At 36.7% G+C, this 23,863-nt stretch overlaps 1 protein-coding gene across 9 annotated transcripts in view; it reads right to left on the bottom strand.

The window, feature by feature from the left end:
- Positions 1-23,863, bottom strand: part of Znf280c (zinc finger protein 280C) — a 64,129-nt gene that overhangs the window by 26,020 nt on the left and 14,246 nt on the right. For 3 of the 9 annotated variants that reach the window (XM_076562422.1, XM_042268885.2, XM_042268880.2), the window contains exons 3-8: positions 14,772-14,837; positions 14,301-14,434; positions 11,007-11,115; positions 6,649-6,816; positions 6,409-6,518; positions 780-1,000 (exon numbers count right to left, since the gene is read on the bottom strand). In XM_076562422.1, coding sequence (XP_076418537.1) covers positions 780-1,000; positions 6,409-6,518; positions 6,649-6,816; positions 11,007-11,115; positions 14,301-14,434; positions 14,772-14,837 — 808 coding nt within the window. Of the gene's footprint in view, positions 1-779; positions 1,001-6,408; positions 6,519-6,648; positions 6,817-11,006; positions 11,116-14,300; positions 14,435-14,771; positions 14,838-15,451; positions 18,682-23,863 lie in introns of all 9 variants that reach the window. The other 6 variants (XM_076562424.1, XM_076562419.1, XM_076562418.1 and 3 more) reach the window with 4 other exon arrangements.

The following is a 23,863-nucleotide window of genomic DNA, read 5'->3' as shown; positions in this document are numbered from 1 at the left end:
GAAATATTATTTTAACTGGGCAAAGATGTCTTAAATTCATTTATGCTACAGAATATTACTTTAACCATATGAAGGTGTGTTACATTTGTTTATGCTGTGGAATATTAATTTAACTATGTTTGTTTAATTATGTAAAGATGTGTTGCTATTTCACCTTGCCTGCCTAAGGCACCTCATTAGTCTAATAAAAAGCTGAGCGGTCAATAGTTATACAGGAGAGGGATAGGCAGGGCTGCTGGGCAGAGAGAATAAATAGGAGAGGAGGACGAGAGAAGAAGCAAAAGGAAAAAAGAACAAGGGAGAAAGAGAGGGACATGCCCAGGGCCAGCCAGCCAGCTAGGCAGCTGCCAGCCAGCCAGATACAAGAAACAGTGAAAGTAAGATATACAGAAGGAAAGAACAGGTAAAAAGCCCGGAAGCAAAAGGTAGATAAAGACAAACAGGTTAATTTATGTGAAAAGAGCTAGCCAGAAAAGAGCCTAAGCTAGGTCGAGTGCTTAAAACTAATAATAAGTCGTTTACGTGTCGTGTGTCGTGTGTCCCGTGCCGCCCCCCCCCCCCCCCCCCCCGTCATGATTTGGAAGCTGGTTGGTGGCACAAAAGAAAAAGCCTGGTACAATTTTCAGCAGAAATGAATAGCCTTTCTTAGTAGAAGTGTTACAATGGTTTACCTAAAGATAGCAAAGAAAAAAAAAAACCCATAACATTTATATTAAAAGACCAAGATGCAAATCATCATTTCTTAATTTTCAAACAAATAAAAAGAAATATTTACATACCTAATATTATTTTTAAGAACTTTGGAGCAACTGAAGCATTTAAAAGTTGTGTGAGTCTTCGGGTCTTCCTCAATAGCTCCTTCATGTCTTCCATAATAAAAATCACTAACTAGCATGATCAATTTTTCTTTATCCGCGTCAATGTTAGCTTTGTTTTCAGCCCTTGAATGTTCTGACTTAAGAGTCTCCAGAAAATTATTTATCATGTCTGGGCAGCAATTCTAAAAGTGGAGAAATAGTATATTTTATTTGTACCTCTTATAAAAAATCAGATGTCAAAAGTGAGTTCAATATTTACAGTAGGTTTAGATCATATAAAGCTATGCTTAGTAATGGGAAGACATCCACTAAATAACGCTAGTTTCCTTCCTTATAAACTGCAAAAAATTCCAACAATAAACACCACTATTTTAATGAAAGAAATAACTTTCAAAATAAATGGAAAACTTTTAAACTTTAAATTACCTTGTAATTTTTCTTTTTAGAGTAATATTTATTAATTTGATTTTTGAACAAAAAACATACATTTCATATTAATGTCAAGATATAACTTAAAAGTTACATATATCATTCTGTATGAAGCTTAATTACCTAATGACATAGTAATATTTTAGTAAAGCATAGTTGGAACTAGACTTCTGAGCACAGTTGATATGTCATTCTCCAATATAAGGCACTAGATAATGTGTGTCCCACAAAGGAAGATTTATCAGTTATATCCTCAAAATCTCAATGCATTCTATCTAAAACACTTAAATATTTCTCGGGGGAAATTGGCCTCAAATAAAATTAAAATCTCATTTAAACTGATTCTAATGTAGAGTACTTTTCACACCTAAGTCTTTTCATTACATGTAATTTTCAGTGGTAGAATTTCTCTAGGAGGATTCTCTAAGATAACTGGGGCAGACAGGAGAGGTGGCCCAGCAGTTAAGAGCATTGGCAACTTTTCCAGAGGACCTGGGTTCAATTCCGAGCACCCACACCATCACAACTGTGTGGAACTGTAGTCCCAAGAGAGCCATGCCTCTTCTAGGCTCCAGGAGCATCAGGCATGTAAGTGGTGCACAGACATACATGCAAACAAAGCACCCAATACATACAATAAAAAAATAAATCTTTAAAATAGTAGCTGGAGAACAAAAATAAAACAGGAAAAAAATTGCAAATCATTGAATTCTTGTAATTGTTGAATATTCAAATTTTTATTTAAAGTGTTAGAAAACAACTGTGAGAATTCTTATAACTCAACAGCACAGCAATAATGAACATCAACATTAAAAATATTCTAAACCAACTAAAAATAGACACAGATGGTAGGAAACTAGAAAGGGGCTTATGCATGAAAGGAAAAAAAATATTTTCAGAAGAAAATGACCATATAATTAAATTTCAGTAAATGTTATCTATTCTGTATTTAAAACATAAAGTCATGATTGATTGGCTTAGCATCAGCCATTTATGAAAGAATTTTACATTACTGACTGTGAGGGCCAATCTTGCTTGTCGATGTGACTAAATCTAGAATTAACTAAAACCCAAACAACTAGGCCCACCTGTGAGGGATTGTTCTTGGTTGCATCATTTGAGGTAGAGACCCATCCTAAATCTGGGTCACATCTTCTGGGAGCAGCCCACATAAAAGAACATAGGAGAAGCTTCTGGCTTTTTGCCTGCTTCCCCTCACTCTCACTGGCCAGTTCATCGATCCTGTTCCTGAGTCGTTCCTTTGCTGGTGCTAGAACTCAGTTCTTTGCCAATGTGGACTGCAAAGCAGCAGCTCTCTAGACTTGGGACTCCAGCACCAGACTGGGACTGCTGAGACTGAACAACTAACTACTGGATCCTTGACCTTTTCCTCACTTTTTTCATTAGTTCTCATTATTTAAACTTTCTTTTTTATTCCTTTTATTTTATTTTACAATACCATTCAGTTCTACATAACAGCCACAGATTCCCTTGTTCTCCCCCTTCCTGCCCCCCTCTTCTCCCCCCCCCATTCCCACCTCCTCCAAGGCAAATCCTCCCCTGAGGACTGCAATCAACCTGGTAGACTCAGTCCAGGCAGGTCCAGTCCCCTCCTCCCAGACTGAGCCAAGTGTCCCTGCATAAGCCCCAGGTTTCAAACAGCCAACTCATGCCATGAGCACAGGACCCAGTACCACTGCCTAGTTGCCTCCCAAACATATCAAGCCAATCAACTGTCTCACCTATTCAGAGGGTCTGATCCAGTTGGGGGCCCCTCAGCCTTTGGTTCATAGTTCATGTGTTTCCATTTGTTTGGCTATTTGTCCCTGTGCTTTATCCAACCTTGGTTTTAACAATTCTCGCTCATACAATCCCTCCTCTTTCTCACTAATTAGACTCCAGGAGCTCCACCCGGGGCCTAGCTGTGGATCTCTGCATCCGGATTCCTCAACCCCATCCCTGGGCCTTATTTAAACTTTCTAATAAGGATTTGGAAAATAAATAAAGGCCAAGGGACTGAGAAGACATTTCTTTTTAAAATGACATACAAAATGAACAATACATATGTGAAAAAGCACTAGAAATCAGTAATTGTCAAAAATACAATGATGGCTCTATCTAAAAGAGAAAAGGGAAGTGGAGAAAGCCAGTTCTTTTTTACACTGTGTGTATAAATATAAACAAGTAAAACCAATATGCAAAAATATAGACGTTCCTAAAAACAATATAACAACTCTGTGATCCAGCAATGTCACACTGGGTATATATCCAAAACAATTTAATTTGGGATATCAAAGACAAATCTGCAGGCTCAAGTTCACTGTAGAATTATTCATAGCCAAGACATGAAAGTAACCTAAGTCTACTAAGGTACAAATGAAAAAGAAAATGTGGTATATAGACAGTTTGGAATATTATTCAGCCTTAAGAAAGCAGGGAATTCTACCTATAGAATTGGAAGATATTATATTAAGTGAAATAGGTCAGCAACAGAACAATTATTTCATGACTACACTTACATGAGAAATCTACAATCGTCTAAATAAAACCACGAAGAGTGTAGAATGCTGAGTGCCACGATCTGGGGAAGTGGCAAGTGGGGAAGTATTACTCAATGGATATGGAGGTTTAGTTCTTCAAGTTCTTCAAGGCCCTAAAGATCTACTGTACAGCATTAATATGCATAGCTAACAACACTTAATTGGATGCTTACCATTTTGCTAAGAGGATATATTTTATGTTGTTATCACAGAAAATGCAAAATGGGCAGGAAGGAAGTTTTTAAAAGTAGGTGTGCTTACGGTTTCACTTCTGTCCACATACCTATACTACCAGCTAAATCTTTTACATCAATGACTGCAAATAGGTTTAGCTAAACTCCTGAAGGAAAAGGAGTTTTCACATAGGATTAGAAAGAAAAAGCAACACAGGTAAAAATTAGAAACATAAACAATAAAGGCCTTTGGAAATATTGAAAAATAAAAGGATAAAATAAGAATATATCAAGTAGGGCTGGAGAGATGGCTCAGAGGTTCAGAGCACTGACTGTTCTTCCAGAGGTCCTGAGTTCAATTCCCAGCAACCACATGGTGGCTCACAACCATCTGTAAAGAGACCTGGTGCCCTCTTCTGGCCAGCAATCATACATGCTATATATATAAAATAAATAAATCAATCTTTTTTTAAAAAAAGAGAGAAAGAAAGAAAGAATAAAAGAATATATCAAGTAGCTGGGCAAGTTGGCCCATGCCTTTAATCCCAGCATTTGGGAGACAGAGGCAAATGAATCTCTGTGAGTTCAAGGCTAGCATGGTCTACATAATAAGTTTCAGAGCAGCCAGGGCAACATAGACCCTGTCTCAAAAATAAATAAATCAATAAATAAAGGCATTTAGCAAGCAAATGGAAACAAGAAAATAAGGATTATGAGAGTTGGAAAAAATGCTTCAGTGGGTAAAGCATTTTCTGTACATGGGTGAGAACCTGATTTTGGATCTCCAGAACGGAGAAAGGTCAGGCATGGTAACACATGTCTGTAATCCCTGTGCTACTACAGAGAGATAGGAGGCAGAGATAGGAGAATTTAGCATACACAGCTACCACCAACAAAGAGACTCTGTCTCTAAATAGGTAGAAAGCAAGGACTAACACCTGAGGTTGTCCTCTGACCTCCACAGGTGTACAATGAGAAGTGCACACTTATACTCAAACACACAAATGTGCACAGACATATCCATACACTCCACACATAAAGGATAAGTAATAAGTAAATGACTAGATAAGTAAATTAAAATGGAATTGAGGCCAGAATGAATTAAGCAACAAGGGGAAAAGGATACTTTATTTAAAACGCCAGGGAAGTTATGAGAGAGAGAGAGAGAGAGAGAGAGAGAGAGAGAGAGAGAGAGAGAGAGAGAGAGAGAGAGAGAGAGAGAGAGAACTATATCCTAAAGAGAATACAGGATAGAATTGTCAAATGTCAAAGAAAGAACTGATGATGTGAGACTGGATTCACATGCTCAGGGAGATAAGACGGACTAACATCCAGTATCAGTTTTGCTCCCAGAATAGATATTTGTATTTGAAATTTTGAGAACTCATTCTCACTCCTCTACTTTTCTCCAAGATGTGGGATTTAATAAACATCTGCCTTTGGAACAGTGAGCAGAACCTTTTCCTAAGATGCTTCTTTGCATTCTCCCTATCCTTCTTTTCCACATATCACCTATCCTATTTATCTTACTGTTTTTCTCCTCCTTCCTCACTTCCATTTACACAGGGCAGCAAACAGAAGACCTTTACTCTTTATGAAGATACAACAGAATACTATATTATCTGGTAACATACTTTAAGTAGAAATCCCTCTAAATCCCATACTTTTTAGTACCTTCAAATTTATGTAAAACCTAAGTTCAGGAACTTGAAATACCAATATATAAAGCTATAATTCATTTCTAACTCTATATATCCTATTCTGGATTGGGTTAAAACTATCATTTCATAAGAAATGTTCCACTAGGAAATTGGAAAATTATGACATAAAGCTAAGATTTTCATTGAGAAATATGAAATAAATATGACAACATGGAAAAAGTAAAATAGAAGGACATTGTAAGTTATATTTAAGATTAATAAAATGTGGGGCTAAGGAGATGGCTCAGCTGTTGAGAGCACTGGCTGCTCTCCCCGAGGTCCTGCGTTCATTTTCCAGAACCCACATGGTGGCTCACAACCATCTATAATGAGATCTGGTGCCCTCTTCTGGCCTGCAGGCATACATGCAGACAGAACACTATACATAATAAATGAATAAATCTTAAAAAAAAAAAAGATTAACAAAATGCCTGCTTTATGAGAAGTAAAAAGAATGGCATTATTTATTTAATAAAATATAATGGTTTATTAATTTTCAATTAAAATTAAAATGCAATGCGCACATGCTACACTGTATGCATGATGAACTTAAGTTTTATAATTTCATGATTGGGAAGAATTTAAATTTTGTATAATCATTATGAAAATTAATTTTTTACTCATATGAAAATGACAATAAAAGCTTTATTATTAAATATCTAGACAAACAAATATTTACTCTCTATTATTCTTAATATTTCATTGATTCAAAAAAATATTAAAAACTCAAATTTTGAAACTATTTTACCTTCATGTGGCATTTCAAAGGATCCAAAAAACTGAACTTAACACTGCACTTTGGACAAGATCTTAGTGAAGGTGCTCCAGTTTCAGACTGAATTGATGAGGTATTTTCATCTAAAATAAATTGAGGACTTTGAGTAAAAGTTCATCTTTTAAAAAACTTAAACATGTTTAAAAAATCCATCACAATTATTAAAACTGGTTTCTAATTAATACATTTTTCTATGTGAGATTTCATACTTACTTGCTACTATAACCTGGGAGGAAGCCTCTGAAGGAGAATTGCTTGAAGATGATGAAGAGGAAGGACTTGCTTCAGAAACACTTGTATTGGTCTTTGGCTTTTTTGGATTAACACTGTTTACTTTGGAAGAAGAAGGATGTTTTAATCCTAATGAAACTTGATCGATACCTACAAAGATTTGAACATCAGGAAAGATATGTACAAGTGCTTTAGTATAGAATATTACTTTTTAAAATGGCTATAAAAATGTCCTTAGATTTAAAATGTAGTAAAAATGCCTTGGAGCTAACTTAATGGAAAAAATTATATAATAAAAAAGCAGAAACTATACAAGGAAGCAGCTTCTTTGGATAGTATATATTTTAGATTCACAAAATAAACTTGATGCAGGAAAACTATGAAGATACTTTCAAATCAAGCTAGCCACTAAAGGAGGCAGACTGAGGGGGGAAAAAAGCACGAACCCCACAAAACCTAAAGCAACAATAATATAACAAAAAAGAAAGAGAAAAAAGGTAGATAACTTTCTCTGAGCTAAGTTCTTATAAATGAGTTTATGTTTTGGTGATTAAATACATTCAAACTTTAAAAATACTCATTTTGCTGGGTGGTGGTGGCGCATGCCTTTAATCCCAGCACTCGGGAGGCAGAGGCAGGCGGATCTTTGTGAGTTGAAGGCCAGCCTGGTCTACAGAGGGAGATCCAGGAAAGGCACAAAGCTATACAGAGAAACCCTGTCTCAAAAAAACAAAACAAAAATCTGGAATTTCTCCAATGGCCTATTAACCACTATCCTGAGTTAATTAGATATAAAGGGCATTTCAGACAGGGCCATTCCTTTTATGTTTTATCTGACTTTTGTGATTTAAAAACTTGGGATTTCCTTGGGAGAAATAGTTCTGTGTGAAAACTATCATCTTAGCATGCAAAGGATTAAATAATCCATGGCATCTGTCTGAAAAAGAGGCACAGACACAGGAAAAAATTATTTTATGCCAAAAAAATTATTTTATAAAATAATCCAAAATAAATTGTACTTTGTGACAAAGGCTCTAAAACCATACATAGTTTAATGCTCTCAAGTGTACATTCACAGGAGAAGCAGGAGACATAGTCTTGGAAAGTAAGAGACTCCTCTGTCAAATTTATGATGTCTCATTTTCTGAGATGACAGAATTCTCTTTCCTCTCATTAGAGGCTATGGTTACTGAATGATTGATTACTACCAGCACTTGAAACTGACTTTAGTTTCGTTACTTTAATGTTTTTTAAGATTCCAGTGTCACTTGAATAATCAATAAATGTTGGCATTTTGCACTAGGTAATATTATACAATATGCTAGGTAATAAAAACAGATCATTTTAATATATAACGTTTAAGGATTTATTTTTACTAGATTTATGCACATGTATGTTTGTGCATCTTTGTGAATGTATGTTACATATGACTTCAGAGCCCAGAAGAAGGTGTCAGATGTCCTGGAGCTGGAGCTTCAGGTGGTTGTGAGCTCAGGTTCTCCAGAAGAGCAGCAAGTGCTCTTAACCACTGAGCCATCTCACCAGCCTCCTTCTAAATAACTTTTGAAGCACAGGGATATCTCAATTAAAGAAAATTACTCTGAGATAATGAGTTTTAAATACTGATCCTTCAAGTTATTAATTTTCTTTGCTTTTGGTCTTTGCTATTCCCTACTTTCAAGTCTTCCTATTTACACAAATAAAAATGAGCAGGTGGATCTGGTTAAATCCAGTGGATCACACAGCAAAAGCAAAAACAAAACAAAAAGACAAAAAGTGGGATGGGGACTTGGTTAGAGGACTAGGGGGTTGGTGGGGGTGTGACAGGTACGGGGTAGGAGGGAATGAATGTGGTCAGAATGCATTGCATATATGTGTTATTGTCCAATAATAAATTGATGAAAAAGAACCTTTTTTTTTCTTTTTTTGAAACAGGGTTTCTCTGTGTAGTTTTGGTGCCTGTCCTGGATCTCGCTCTGTAGCCCAGGCTGGACTCAAACTCACAGAGATCCACCTGGCTCTGCGTCCCGAGTGCTGGGATTAAAGGCGTGCACCACTGCCGCCTGGCGAAAAAGAACCTTTTTGAAATTAATTTTTGAGATGGAGTCTTACTTTGTAACTCCTGCTATCTAGGACTTTGCTATGTAAACCACACTGGCCTTGAACTCACAGAAATCTTTATGTCTCTGGGGGATTAAAGGCATGTACCACCATGCCTGGCTAAAAAACAAGTATCTTATTCTCATAAAAATCCTATTTATCTTCTTCAAATTCAAGCTCAAATCTAATTTTTTCTAAGAATCTTCTATGGTCATCTAGACAAGATGTGCTTTCAAACATATCACATATTTATAATTATTATTTTAAACTTTAATAAACCATTTAAGTTTATAAAACAGCTTTCACTTTTCTTATTTTTCCAAACTCAGTAAAATTCTAAGATGAGTAACATTATCTCCAAATGGCTCATATTTGGTCCAGAGAATGAATGTATTATATGAGAAACATAAAATGATATTTTAACAATGTGAAAAAAGTGAAATGTAAGAAGTTAGGTGACTTGACAAAGCCTACACAAATCTGTAGAACAGAAGTTTAAACCTGTATCTTTTAGTCCAACTTTGACAGTGTTTACTATTCAGGAAAAAGCTCTCCTCTACAGTGTAAAAACCTTTTGTTGAGACAGGGTCTTAGTTAGCCCATGCTGACCTTGAACTTGCTATGCAGCCAAGACTGGCCCTCAAACTCCGGGGCCTTCTAGCTCCACTTCCCAAGTGACAGAATTTCATGCATGTGCCACCACACTCAGTGGGAAATCTTTAAAGAGTGAGTAGGAGTTACTGTCTTTGACCTCTAGAAGCTTCATAAATTGAGACTTGTTCTAGGAATGAGATCACGTGCTTAGTAAAATCAAATTTAAGACACCTATTTCATTTCCCTGTCGATTTTGCTAACTGGACATAGGTTAATATCAAATGAAGTATTTATTTTCAAAATAATAAATTTTAGCAAAATGAGAAAGTATTTTGTCGCTCAAATCACTAAAACCCTTTTCATTCATTTGATAAAATGTACCATACTACTTATTTGTAAATAAAAAAATCAAAAGATAACTATGTCCCTCTCTAGTGAAATATATCAAGTTAGCTAATAGAGAAGCTACTTTATTCCATTATAGGGACTTTCCTTTTTATGTAGGCAACATTCTTCCACTATCATACTAATTTACATTTATGAAGAATTTTGTCATGGTAAAAAAATTTTCAAAAATGAATTTTCTGTCAATTGTCCAATTTCTGTTCCTTCAATGGGAATGTACTAGTCATATGTAAATCATTCTCCTTAGTCCTGTCATACCACTCAAGATTCACATTTAACTATCTCATATGTATATGCCATTTATTATATAGAAAGTTTACTAAGAAATAAACTAAAGCCATGCAATTTTCATAAATTAATGGTCTCTGAATAACAAATACATTTGTTACAGAGTATTTAAGACATCAAGTGACTTCTCTGATTCACAGAAATTATATTAAGATTTCACAGCTCACAGGTAGTTCTAAATGAGAACAAGCTCAGCCAGGTATGGTGGTGAAGCCTTTAATCCCAGCACTTAGGAGGCTCTCTGAGTTTGAGGCCAGCCTGGTCTACAGGGTGAGTTCCAGGACAGCCAGGGCTACATATAGAAATCCTGTCTTGAAAAGTCAAAAAAGGAAAGAAAGAAAGAACAAAGGAGAGAAAGAAGGAAAGGGAAGAAGGAAGGAAGGAAGGAAGGAAGGAAGGAAGGAAAGAAGGAAGGAAGGAAGAATAATTTCAAGTAGCACACACTAGCTAAACTAACAGAAAGAAAGAAAATAGTCTAAAATAGTCTATTATTAAATAATATAAGATTTTACACGAAAAGCTTTTAGGAATTACTAGCTCTATTTCCATCTTATATGCAAAAATAACAAGAAGGCCCCGAGTTCAGAAGAGAATTAAAAATATCTGTGTGTATGTATGTGGGTGTATTTGTGGAAGTTAGAGGATAATCTTCTGGAGTCAGTTCTAGCCTCCTATCTTGTGGGTTCATCAGGCTTGGCGACAATTGCCTTTATTTGTTGAGCCATCTTGCTGGCTTTTAAAATCTTTATTAATTTGTTTATTTAATGTGCATCTGTGCATGGCATGGAGTCGACTCTCTGCTTTACGATTTGGGTTCCAGGGATCCAACTTAGGTTATCAGTTTGGCAGCAAGCACCTTTACCTGCTGAGCCATCTTCAGGCCCTGTATAGAAATTCTATATGAGCATTAACAAAGTCTCTTTTTATAGATCTTAAGAAATAGTAAATCCAACCTTCTGTCCTCTTTTTCAGTATGCTGGAGGATGGTGTATCCTTGGTTGAGTCTAACTGTAAGAGAGAAGAAGCACCTGGATCATCTTGTGATGAAGTCTTTGAAAAACTCTGTAAAGCATTAAAGATATTTTGTTTGTCAATTATTAGAAATGTAAACCAAACTGGATGCTAGTACTACAAAGACAAGTTAGAAAACACAAATGCAATTACTATTCTCTGCTAAAAGGAGCACATACTGGGTGAGAAGCATATTGGCATTCTTCATTATTTTTGTAATTTTTCTGGAAAACTAAAATTAGTTGTAAAAATTGTTAAAATTAAACAAACAGTGATAACACTAGCAAGGTTTCATTTTGGTATAACTTCTCTTTAAGAACATTTTAGGAGCATCTACTAAAGGCTTTCAAAAGTACATATCCAGCCAGGTGATGGTGGCGAACACTTTTAATCCCAGCACTTGGCAGGCAGAGGCACTCTGTGAGTTCAAGGACAGTTTGGTCTACAATGCAAGTTCCAGGACAGCCAGGGCTGTTACACAGAGAAACCCTGTCTTGAAAAAAACAAAAACAACAAAAAAAGTTCATATCCTCTGATATAATCATTCCACTTCTAAGAATTTGTGTTAAGGAAATGAAAATGTTAATAGAGTATTTATAATAGCAAAATATGAAAACCTGTGTGTTCACTAACAGAAGATCAGTTAAATAAGTTTGACAGACTATTAAGCATCATCATAATTTTGAGGAATACACAATGAATGACAAAAAAGTATATTTTCAATACAATATTCAGTGAAAGATGAGGAATAGTTATCAAATCTGGGTAAATGAATGACAAACTATACTATCTACAGAAAATAAAAATCAAAACATAAAATATATTTCCTTGTTTCTAATTCTTTTCATATACATAACTTTCACAATAGGAATATAAAGATTTTGTTTGCATGTTTTATGTTTTCAAGTTGAGAGATGATTAGGTTGTAAGAATTTTACTTTCTTACTAAATATTCTTTTTTTAATTGAGGGAGAGGAAATGAAACAGGGTTTCCCAATATAACCTTGCATAGCTTGGGACTGACTATGTAGAACAGAGTGGCCTCTTCATCCTCCTGTCTCAGTCTCCTGAGTGTTAGTAACAGCCATATGCCAGCATGCCTGGCTTTCTTACTGAATTTTCATATAAGTTTGTTAGGAAGTTACAGAGACAGAGACCAGAGAGTTGCTGTCTCAGTGGATAAGAGTACTTGCTGTTCTTGCTGTGGACCTGGGTTCAGTTCTCAGAACCCACATAGAAGCTTACAACTAAATACAACCCTAGTTCCAGGGGATATGACACTCTTTTCTGGCTTTTGTAGGTACCAAACACATACATGGTGTACATACATACACACAGACTTAAGAATTCTGGAGACAGCTAATAAAATGACCTACATCAGCTGGGCAGTGGTGACCCATAACGTTTTTAAAAGTATGTACTGAAATGTATGGTCAGATATGTGTATAAACCTCTGGGTTAATATGGTTTGAAATCCCATGTCTATTAGTTAGTAGCTGGCCTTTGGAGAACCATTTATGTTCTTTGAGTTTCAGTCTCCTCAACCATAAATTGGGAATAATAGCCTGCCTCATAGGAATGTCCTAAGAATTATATGAGAATTACATTTGCACAGATTAACAGCTTCCCTCCAAATGTTAAGAATTACCACTAATCTTACTTCTGTGAAAAGTCTTTTGTTATTGCTCTACTTGGGGGTTTATTTTGTTTTGTGAGACAGTGTGGTGATATTCTAATTGTACTGAAATGTGATTTTGATTGTATGTTAATAAATAAAGTTGCCCGGGGGTCAGAGCTATTAGAGCCATAGCAAGAGTGTGGCAGTGGTGGCGCACGCCTTTAGTCCCAGCACTTGGTAGAAGAGCTAGGTAGATCTCTGTGTGTTCAGCCAGCATTGGAGACACACGCCTTTAAGACCTGGGGGGCTGTACATACAGACAGTGATGAGGCAGTCACGTGTTTGGGTTTACAACCAATGAGAAGGCAGAACAAAAAGACTATGAAAAGATGTACACACAGGAAGTAGCTCTCTTTCGGGAAGCTAGGAGCACTCAGGAGGAAGAGTAAGATTTTAGCTCTTAGCTCTGACATCTCGGCTTTCTCTTTTACATTGGTTCTGTGTTTCTTATTTAATAAGACGGTTGGTTACATCTACAAGACAGAGTCACACTCTGTGGTCCAGTCTAGTCTAGAACTTATGGGGAGATTGGTCTCAAACTGACAATCCTCTTGCCCTTAGCTTCCCAAGTCCTAGGACTACAGGCATGCTAACAACCGTGCTGGCTTAAAATGTTTAAGAACTAAACAATGAAAAGAGTTTTGAGAATAAACAGCCATGATTTGTTGGAATAATCGTCCCATTTAAGAACACCTAAGTTTACTCTCTTAAAAAGTTGATTTCCTGTGTATTTCCTCGTTACTTGATTCTTTCTGTAGCTGTACAGAAGCTTCTTAGTTTTATGAGGTCCCACTTTTCAATTCAAGTCTTTTCCTATACCTATATCATTTAGGGTACTACCTATATTTTCTTCTAGCAGTTTCCATGTTTCAAGTTGCAAACTGAGGTCTTTGATCCACTTTGAGTTAATTTTTGTGCAGGGTGATAGATATGGGTCTAATTTCAATCATGTATATGTGGATGGTTTTCCAGAACCATTGCTTGAAGATGCTAGCTTTTCTCCGATGTGTTTTTGGCTTCTTTGTCAAATACTAGGAGTAGAATATGGGCTACTGGGACTGGGAAAGGCAAAGGGGGATACTCAAGACTTTGATACAAAAAATTCTAGGTAAAGTAGCCATTGGATTTATAGTGTTGACTTTAACATACCGGGAAAAGCTGTATATAAAAATCACAAAATATATTGATTTTATTGCTATATAATTGTGTCAGCATAATAGTGTTCTTTAACACAATGAAATCATTTTAGTTTAAAAATGAAGCTGAGTGTGGTGGCTCATGCTTTTTAGTCACAGTACTCAGTACTCAGGAGGCAGAGGCCGGTGGATATCTCTGAGTTTAAGGTCAGCTTGGTCTATATAGTGATTTCCAGGACAGCCAGAGATAAATAGTGAGACCCTTTCTAGAAAAAAAACAAACAAAAAAGAAAACCTAAAGATAATGACATTTTCTTTGAGTAATTAGCTATGGTATTTAGCTACAACCATTTTCAATTCTAGGTGGATAAACACTATCCAATGTGGTCCTGAATTAACTGTGAAGTTAAAGAAATACTTACAGGTTTAGACACAGTCTGAACACCAGAACTCTCTGAAGATTTGGATTCAGGATGAAATCTAGGCAAAGCAGCCACTGGATTAGGTGATGGATTTCTATAGTGTCGATTTGCAGGTTTGAATATATTTGAAATAGCTATACGTAAAAAAAAATATATATATATATATAATGAACATATTGGTATACAATTGTGCCAAACAGTTGAATTTAAAATGAAAATAGCAAGGGCTTAGCCATTAAGCACACCCACTGCTCTTGCAGTGGACCATGTTAGTTCCTAGCATCTATGTCAGGTTTTTAACAAGCATCTAGTATACATATTCCATTTCCAGGGGATTCAATGCCCTCTTTTGCTCTTCATGGGTACCTGTCCATACATGGTGCACAAAAAACTCACACAGGTACAAATACATACACATAAATAAACAATTAAACAAATCTGTAGTAGTAAGGCAGTACAGTAATACTGTACCTGGATTGAGTGAGTCATTCTTTAGTCCCTTTGAAGATGAGCCAGGGCTACATCTGTTCAAAATATCTACAAAAATATTTAAAAACTCATTACTGAAATGAAACACAGTAAGATAATGGAAAACTGTCTAAAAATAGACACACACAACCAATGATAGAAATATATTTATTCCTCTTAATGTTGACAAGATTTTAAGACTCAAGTTCTTGTTACTCAAAAATCAAGCCCATGCCCAATCCTCATGCCACATTTTACACCCCTAGATGTCTGGAAGTTTCATTATGGACCAGCTGACTGGAGTGCTTATCTCATGATTCTCAATGTCATTACTGGAGCTCTGAAAGGAAAGTTATCAGATAACAGATTAAGTCAAACCTAGATTTTATTATTTGATTAGTTTCAGGGGTTAAATACACTACTCTAGAAGTCAATTTGGGTCTGACAGGATACTCTTAGATCATTTCAGACTGTTATCTCTTGTCCCTGTGTGAATGTAATTTTCTGATTACTGAGGAATCATATTTAAATTTAGAATTTTAAAATTTGATTAAAATTTCTTATCACAAGAAGGTGATATCTAAGTTATGGTTTCTATTGCTGTTGATAAAACACCATGACCAGAAGCAACTTGGAGAGGGAAGGGTTTATTTCATCTTACAACTTGTTCTCCATCATTCTACCTCTGATAAAACTGTATAAATGATGAAGCAGTTGTCTGGTATGAGAATCCTTTTCAGACACAAACAATCTAAGCATTCCAAATACTTCTTGTTCTGCACATTTGAACTAAAAGGAGAAAAGACAAAGAATTAACGAACAGGATACTTGAGTTCTTTAAAGACTAGGGGGTGCACTCTGTCCAGGGAAGATGGGCTAACTGAAAATCTTCACCTCTCCCTCTATTCATCCAAGTTGAATGCCCCGGTCTTATCCCCAGCTTTGTAGCAGACCATCTGAGGGCCTCTACACAGGCCTCTATGCATTCTCTGCCACCACTCCCAGAGAACTAAACAGATCCTGGTGGTACACACTGCTTTCATCCTCTTGTGGGATTCCCCTGCCACTCGCTTTGCCCATCCCCATTCCCTAAGTATCAGATCTCAATATCTAGAAACATATTTTACTTGGAACCCTCAGTGGCCATACCAATCAAGATTCCAGAAGAATTCCCTACCTGGCAATAAGAACCAGAGAGGGCCAGGACTACACAGAGAAACCCTGTCTTGAAAAAACAAACTAAAACTAAAACAAACAAAACAGACAAAGGAAAAGAAATCAAGGAAGGAAACCTGCACCCAACAGAGACAAGAACAGATATCAACACCTAGAATTACAATCTTCCCAAACCCAGGTGCCTGGACACCCACATAAAAACACAGTAATAGCCAGGACAATATGTCTCTCCACTAGAGCTCAGCGACCCTACTACGGGCCTTGGATATTGCAACGTAGCTGAAGCATAAGAAATAGACCTTAAAATAGCCTTTATTAATATGTTAGCAGTTCTTAAAGAGGAAATGAATAGATTCCTTAAAGAGTCTATGAAAACACAGTGGAAGAAAATGAATAAAACTTGGAAATAGAATCAATAAAAAAAACCCAAACTGAGGGAAATCTGGAAGTGAAAAAATTTAGGAATCTGAACAGGACCCTCAGAGGCAAGCCTCACAGAATACAAGAGATGGAAGAAAATCTCAGGCATTAAAGACACAATTGAAGAGATAGATACGTGGGCCAAAGAAAATCTAAAAATAAATCTAAACATAAATCCTGGCACAAAACATGCAAGAAATCTGGGACATTATGGGAAGACCAAATCTAAGAATAATAATAGAGGAAGGAGAAGAAACACAGGTCAAAGGCACAGAAAATATTTTCAACAAAATAATGGATAGAAATTTCACTACTCTAAAGGAGATATCTTATCAAGGTACAAGAACAATACAGAACACCAAATAGACTGGACCAGAAAAACATTCCCTTTGGCACATAATAATCAAAACACTAAACCTACAGAACAAAGAATGAATATTAAGAGCTGCAAGGGAAAAAGATCAAGTAATATATGAAGTCAGACATATAAGAATGACACCTGACTGCTCAATGGAAACTCTAAAAGCCAGAAGGGTCTGAAGAGTCTACAGACTCTAAGAAGCTACAGATGCCAGCCCAAACTAGTATACCCAGCAAAACTATCAATCACAATAGATGGAGAAAAAAGACATTCTATGATAAATCCAAATTTAAGCAACATCTATCTACAAATCCAGCCCTACAGAAGGTGCTATAAGGAAAACACCAACCTAAAGAGGTTAACCACATCCAAGAAAACACAAAGAATAAATAATCCCAGATCAGCAAATCAAAAGAGGACATACACACACACCACCACCACCACCAACACCACCACCAACAACAAAATAACAGAAATCAATAAACACTGCTCATTGATATCTTTCAACATCAATTGTCTCAATTCCCCAATAAAAGACATAGACTAACAGAAGGGATGCAAAAATAGGATCCATCCTTCTGTGGCATCCAAGAAACACTCCTTAACATCAAGGATAGACATCACCTGGGGTAAAAGGATAGAAGAAGATATTCAAAGCAAATGGAACTAAGTAGCAAGCTGGTGTAGCCATTTTAATATCTGATAAAATAGACTTCAAACTAAAGCTAACCAGAAGAGATAGGGAAGGACACTCCATACTCATCAAAGGAAAAATCCACCAAGGACACTGCAATTCTCAACATCTATGCATCAAACACAAGTGCCAAATTCATAAAAGAAATATTATTACAGCTTAAATCACATATTGGCTCTCACACACTGATAGTGGGAGACTTCAATACCCTACCTGACCAATAGACAGGGCATCCAGACAAAAACTGCACATAGAAATGCTGGAGTTAACTCACTTTATAAACCAAATGAACCTAACAGATATTTACAGAACATTTCACCCCCACACAAAAGAATATAAATTGTTCTCAGCACATCATGGAACTTTCTCTAAAACTAGCCACATATTGAGACATAAGCAAGTCTCAACAGATACAAAATAAATGAAATAACACCACTGCATCCTATCTGATAACCATGTTATCCAGTTAAAGCTGGATATCAAAAATAACAGAAAGCTTAAGAACTCAAGGAAACTGAACAACTCACTACTGAATGGAAAAATGGGTCAAGACACAAATGAAAGACTTTCTAGAATTGAACAAAAAGGGGTATACAACATACCCAAACTTATGGGACAGAATTAAAGTGGTTCTAAGGACAATTTCATAGCACTAAGTGCCCTGTCTACCTCTGTGGGCCACTGCCACAGGCCTACCTGCGTCTGCTTGTCTCCGCCGCTGGGCCCGTCTACCTCTGCGGGCTGCCGCTGGGCCTGTATGTCTCTGCCGGCTGCTGCCGGGCCTGAATCGATAATTTTCTTAATAGATACCACTTAGCAAAGTTAAATCAATGTCAGATAAACAATTTAAACAGACCTATAATCCCTAGTTCAATAGAAGCAGTAATTAAGTCTCCCAACCAAAAAAAAAAATGCTGAGACCCAGACGGTTTTAGTGTAGAATTCTACAAGACTTCCAAAGAAGAGTAAACACCAATACTCTTCAAATTTTTCCATGAAATAGAAACAGAGGAACATTGCCCAATTCTTTTTGAGGCCAGTTACTCTGATACCCAAACCACATAAACCCAACAAAGAAAGAGAATTACAGACCACTTTCCCTTATAAACATAGATGCAAAAATTCTCAATAAAATACTTGCAAACTGAATCCAAGAATACATCAAAAAGATCATCCAGCATGATCAAGTAGGCTTCATCCCAGAGATGCAGGGATGGTTCAACATATGCAAATCGATAAATGTAATCCACCATATAAACAAACTGAAAGACAAAAACCACATGATCATTTTATTACATGCTGAAAAAGCCTTTGACAAAATCCAACAGCCTTCATGATGAAAGTACTCGGATTAGGGATAAAAGAGGCATACCTAAACATAATAAAGGCAACTTACAGCAAGTCCATAGCCGACATCAATTTAAATAGAGAGAAACAAAGCAATTCCACTAAAATTAGGAACAAGACAAGGCCGTCCACTCTCCATACCTATTCAATATAGTACTTGAAGTCTTAGCTAGAACAGTAAGATAACTAAAGGAGATCAAGGAAATATAAACTGGAAAGGAAGAAGTCAAAGTATCTTTATTCGCAGATGATATAATAGTATACATAAGTGACCATAAAAACTCCACTGGAAAGCCCCTACAGCTGATAAACACCTTCAGCAAAGTAGCTGAACACAAATTAATTCACAAAATTAATAACCCTCCTATATATAAATGATAAATGGCCTGAGAAAGAAATCAGGGAAACAACACCTTTCACAATAGCCTCAAATAATGTAAAATATCTTGGAGTAACTAGCCAAACAAATGAAAGACTTGTATGAGAAAAATGTTAAAGCCTGAAGAAAGAAATTGAAGAAGATATCAGAAGAAGGAAAGATCTCCATGCTCATGGATCTGTAGGATTAATACAGTAAAAATGACCATCCTACCAAAAGTAATGTATAGATTCAATGCAATCCCCATCAAAATTCCAACACACTTCTTCACAGATCTTGAGCAGATAATTCTCAACTTCATATGGGAACACAAAAAGCTCAGGATAACTAAAACTATCCTGTACAATAAAGGAACTTCTGGTGGTATCCCCAACCCTGATTTCAAGTTGAACTACAGAGGTATAGTAATAAAAAACAGCATAGTATTGGCGCAAACACATACATATTGATCAATGGAATCTAATTGAAGACGAGCCATAAATCCATACACCTATGGACACCTGACTTTTTTTTTTTTATAAAGAGGCCAGAAATACACACTGAAAATAAGAAAGCATCTTCAACAAATGGTGCTGGTCAAACTGGATGCCTGTATGTAAAAGAATCCAAATAGATCTATACTCATCACTGCACAAAACTCAACTCCAAATGGATCAAAGACTTCAAAATAAATCTAGATACACTGAACCTGATAGAAGAGAAAATGGAGAATAGCCTTGAATTCATTGGCGCTTTCTGAAGAGAATACTGTTAGCACAGGCACTAAGATAAACAATTAGTTAAATAACCTCATAAAACTGAGAAGCTGGGGCTGGAGAGATGGCTCAGAGGTTAAGGGCACTGACTGCTCTTCCAGAGGTCCTGAGTTCAATTCCCAGCAACCACATGGTGGCTCACAACCATCTGTAATGAGATTTGGTTCCCTCTTCTGGCCTGCAGGCATACATGCTGTATACATAATAAATAAATTAAAAAAAAAAAAACTGAGAAGCTTCTCCATGGAAAAGACACTGTCATCCAGAAAAAGTGGCAGCCTGTAGATGGGAAAAGATTTTTTTATCAACTATACATCCAAAAGAGGGCTAATATGAAAAATATATAAAGAACTAGAAAACCTAGATATCAAGAAAATAAATAACCCAATTTAAAAATGGGGTACAGATCTAAACAGAGCATTCTCAGTAGAGGAAACTCAAATGGCTGAGAAACACTAAGAAATGTCTATCATCCTTGGCCATCAGGGAAATGCAAATCAAAACTATTTTGAGATTTCATTTTCACCTATCACAATGGCTAAATTGATTAAAAAAAACAAGTGACAGCTCATGCTGGAGAGGATGGGAATAAAGGGAACACTCTTCCATTGCTGGTGGGAGTACAAACTTGTACAGCCACCATAGAAATCAGAGTGGCTGTTTTTCAGGAAGATGGGAATCAATCTTCCTCAAGATACAGCTACACCACTGTTAGGCATATGCCCAGAGGACACTTCATCCTACCACAGAGACATTTGCTTAACCATGCTCATACTCATAACACCCAGAAATTGGAAACAACATAGATGCTTCAACAGATGAATGGATAAAGAAGATGTGATATATTTACACAATGGAATATTACTCAATTGTTTAAAAAATCCATTCTTCAAATTTGCAGATCAATGGATAGCACTAGAAAAAAAATCATCCTGAGAGAGGTATCCCAGACCCAGAAAGACACATATGGTATGCATTTGCTTATATGTGGATATTAGCTTTTAAGTCAATGTTAATTAGACTCACAGAGGTTAGGTATGGGGTAAGGGACTGGGGGTGGGAGCACAGACTAATAAGGAAAGAGAAATAAAATGCATAGTTATGCATGCATGGGGGACTGGAATGGGGAGGATCAAGTAGGTATCTGGAGGGTAGTGGGGATGAGGGAGAAAATATGGGAAAGACAGCTAAAATCAAGGGCCATTTGAGGAGTTTTAGGGGAGTCTACTATAGTAGAAGCTGAGATAGATCATTGAATCTACTCTGAGAAAAAAGGTAAAGAAATAATAGGATAAATAGGTAGATCATTGAATCTACACTGAAGAAAAAGGGGAAGATATAAAAATGACAAAAGGTAGACTACTGAATGTATTATGAAAAGAAAAAAGAGAAAATATGGATATAATAAGATTAAAAGGGAGATTATGGAATCTACTTTTAAAAAGGAACTACTTGTTTTAAATAAGATAAGTAATGAAAATTTTTTGGTCTGAGTTTATCAGATGTTACTGGACTGGACATTGTTAATATATAATAGAGTTTTTATCTGAATCTATCAAATGTTAATGGACTAGACATCATTAATATAATTTTTAGCCATATATATTGTATATACTTATTGAATAGTTTTTCTTGTATTAGTTATAAGCTTTTTTAATTTTAGACAAAAAGAGAGGAAATGTGGTGGTATTGTGTTCCCCAAAATATTGTGTACTCTAATAAATTTATCTGGGGTCAGAGAACAGACAGCCACTAGATACAAAGGCTAGAAAATGGTGGCACTCACACCTTTAATCCTAGCATTCCAGAGATAGAAATCCCTCTGGATCTCTGTGAGTTCAAGGCCACATTGGAAATTGCCAAGCATGGTGACACACGTCTTTAATCCCAGAAAGCCAGCCTTTAATCCCAGGGAGTGGTGGTAGAAAGCAGAAAGATATATAAGGCGTGAGGACCAGAAACTAGAAGATTTTGGCTGGTTAAGCATTCAGGCTTTTGAGCAGTAATTCAGCTGAGACCCATTCCGGATGAGGACTCAGAGGCCTCCAGTCTGAGGAGACAAGACCAGCTGAGGATCCGGCGAGGTGAGATAGCTGTGGCTTGTTCTGTCTCTCTGATCTACCAGCATGGACCCCAATAACTCGCCTCAGGTTTGATTTTATTAATAAGAACTTTGAAGAATCCTGCTACAAGAAGCTTCCCAAAACATATACATATAAAGAAGACAATCTAATAAAATCACCAAATAATGGATGAGACAGAGTCACAACTGGGTATCTCTTGTCACCACATGAAGCTTCCAGTACCAGGACTGGGTTATATCTAATTGAGTTGTTGGCCAAAGGGATCCCATGGGAACCCCCAAATAACCCAGGCTGTCACCAATACAAAAGGTTGCTCTTTGCAAACTGACAATAGGCCTCATAGCTGAAGAAAACACCTACACAACTCATTGAACTTGGAGTTGTTGAGCTGGTGCCTACATAGAGCCTTCACCCCTACATTCCAATGTCTTTGGTACAGACATGCTCTAAAAAGACAAACACTAGCACCAATCCAGGACAAACCCTCTACTACAATGGGGTACTGCCTGTAAGATATGCTAGGGCAGTGGTAGTATAAAGCTCGTGGGAGTAACCAAACAATACCTGATTTGATTTAAGATGGAACCCATATCTGACACTGCTTGGGTGACAACCTGAGACTAGATAGCCCAGGGACCTAGGGTAAAACCAAATACTACTGTTTTAAAACAAACAAACAAACAAACAAACAAACAAACAAACAAACAAGAAAGTATAGGAATAAAATGACTCCTAATGATATTCTGCTATACTCAGATCAGTACCTTGTTCAGCTATCATTAGAGAAGCTTCTTCTTGCAGCAAGTGGGAACAAATACAGCGACCCATAGCCAGAATCATGTAGAGAATGAGAGACCTTGGAACACTCAGCCCTAAATAGAATGTCTCCATCAAATCCCTCCCCTCAGGACTCAGGGAACCCTTGGGAAGAGGAGGCAGAAGTGTAAGAGCCAGTGGGGATGGAGGACACCAAGGAAACAAGGCCCTATAAATCAACAAGACTAATGCACATATAAATTCAGAGATTGAGGCAGCATGCACAGGACCTGCACAGGTCTGCATCAGATGGAGTCCTAGAGCTTTAAGGAGAAGTAGACACATGTTCCCACCCCTAACCCAGAAGCATTCTCAAATTGATAACTACTTGCAAATGAAGATTTAGTTTTTAGAGAGTCTCAATGGGGGAACTAACTACTCTTAAGGTTAGGCTGCAAGCCCTGAAAATGAATTCAACACATATTTCATAATGTCGTGTCAGGGTTCACTTTCTTTTTAAAATTTTATCTTATTTTTCATTTTATTTTATTTAATATTTATGCATATATTTTTCTTCTTATCTTACAGGTCCTTTGCATATATATTATGGCTTCTGGCTTAATATTTTTATAGGATGCTTAAGTGTGTGAAAGAGTGGGTCTCTACAGTTATATGTTTTTTTTGTGCCTTTTGTGGGGGGCTCCTTTCCTTCTGTTTGTTTATGTTGTCCTGTTATGATGTGTTAGGGTTTTTTTTTTAATTTTTTACTTTATTTTATTATTATCCTTTAGAAGTCTATTTGTTTTCTAATGAAAGACAGAAAGAGTGTGGATCTGGATGGAAGAGGAGGTGGGGAGGAACTGGGAGAAGTAGAGGGAGGGGAAACCATTATCAGGATATATATTATGTGAGAAAAATATACATTTTCAATGAAAGGAACCCCCCCATACACAAACAAACTAGGGGGGTTGGTGAGATGGCTCAGTAAGTAAAGGTGCTTGACAACCTAAGTTTTGATTTTTGTTTTTCGAGACAGGGTTTCTCTGTATAGCTTTGCGCCTTTCCTGGATCTCGCTCTGTAGACCAAGCTGCCCTCGAACTCACAGAGATCCACCTGCCTCTG

Source organism: Peromyscus maniculatus, chromosome X (assembly GCF_049852395.1).
Source record: "Peromyscus maniculatus bairdii isolate BWxNUB_F1_BW_parent chromosome X, HU_Pman_BW_mat_3.1, whole genome shotgun sequence".
Lineage (NCBI taxonomy): Eukaryota > Metazoa > Chordata > Mammalia > Rodentia > Cricetidae > Peromyscus > Peromyscus maniculatus.
The sequence above is the reverse complement of the archived record's forward strand: the minus strand, read 5'-3'. Positions and strand labels throughout refer to the sequence as shown.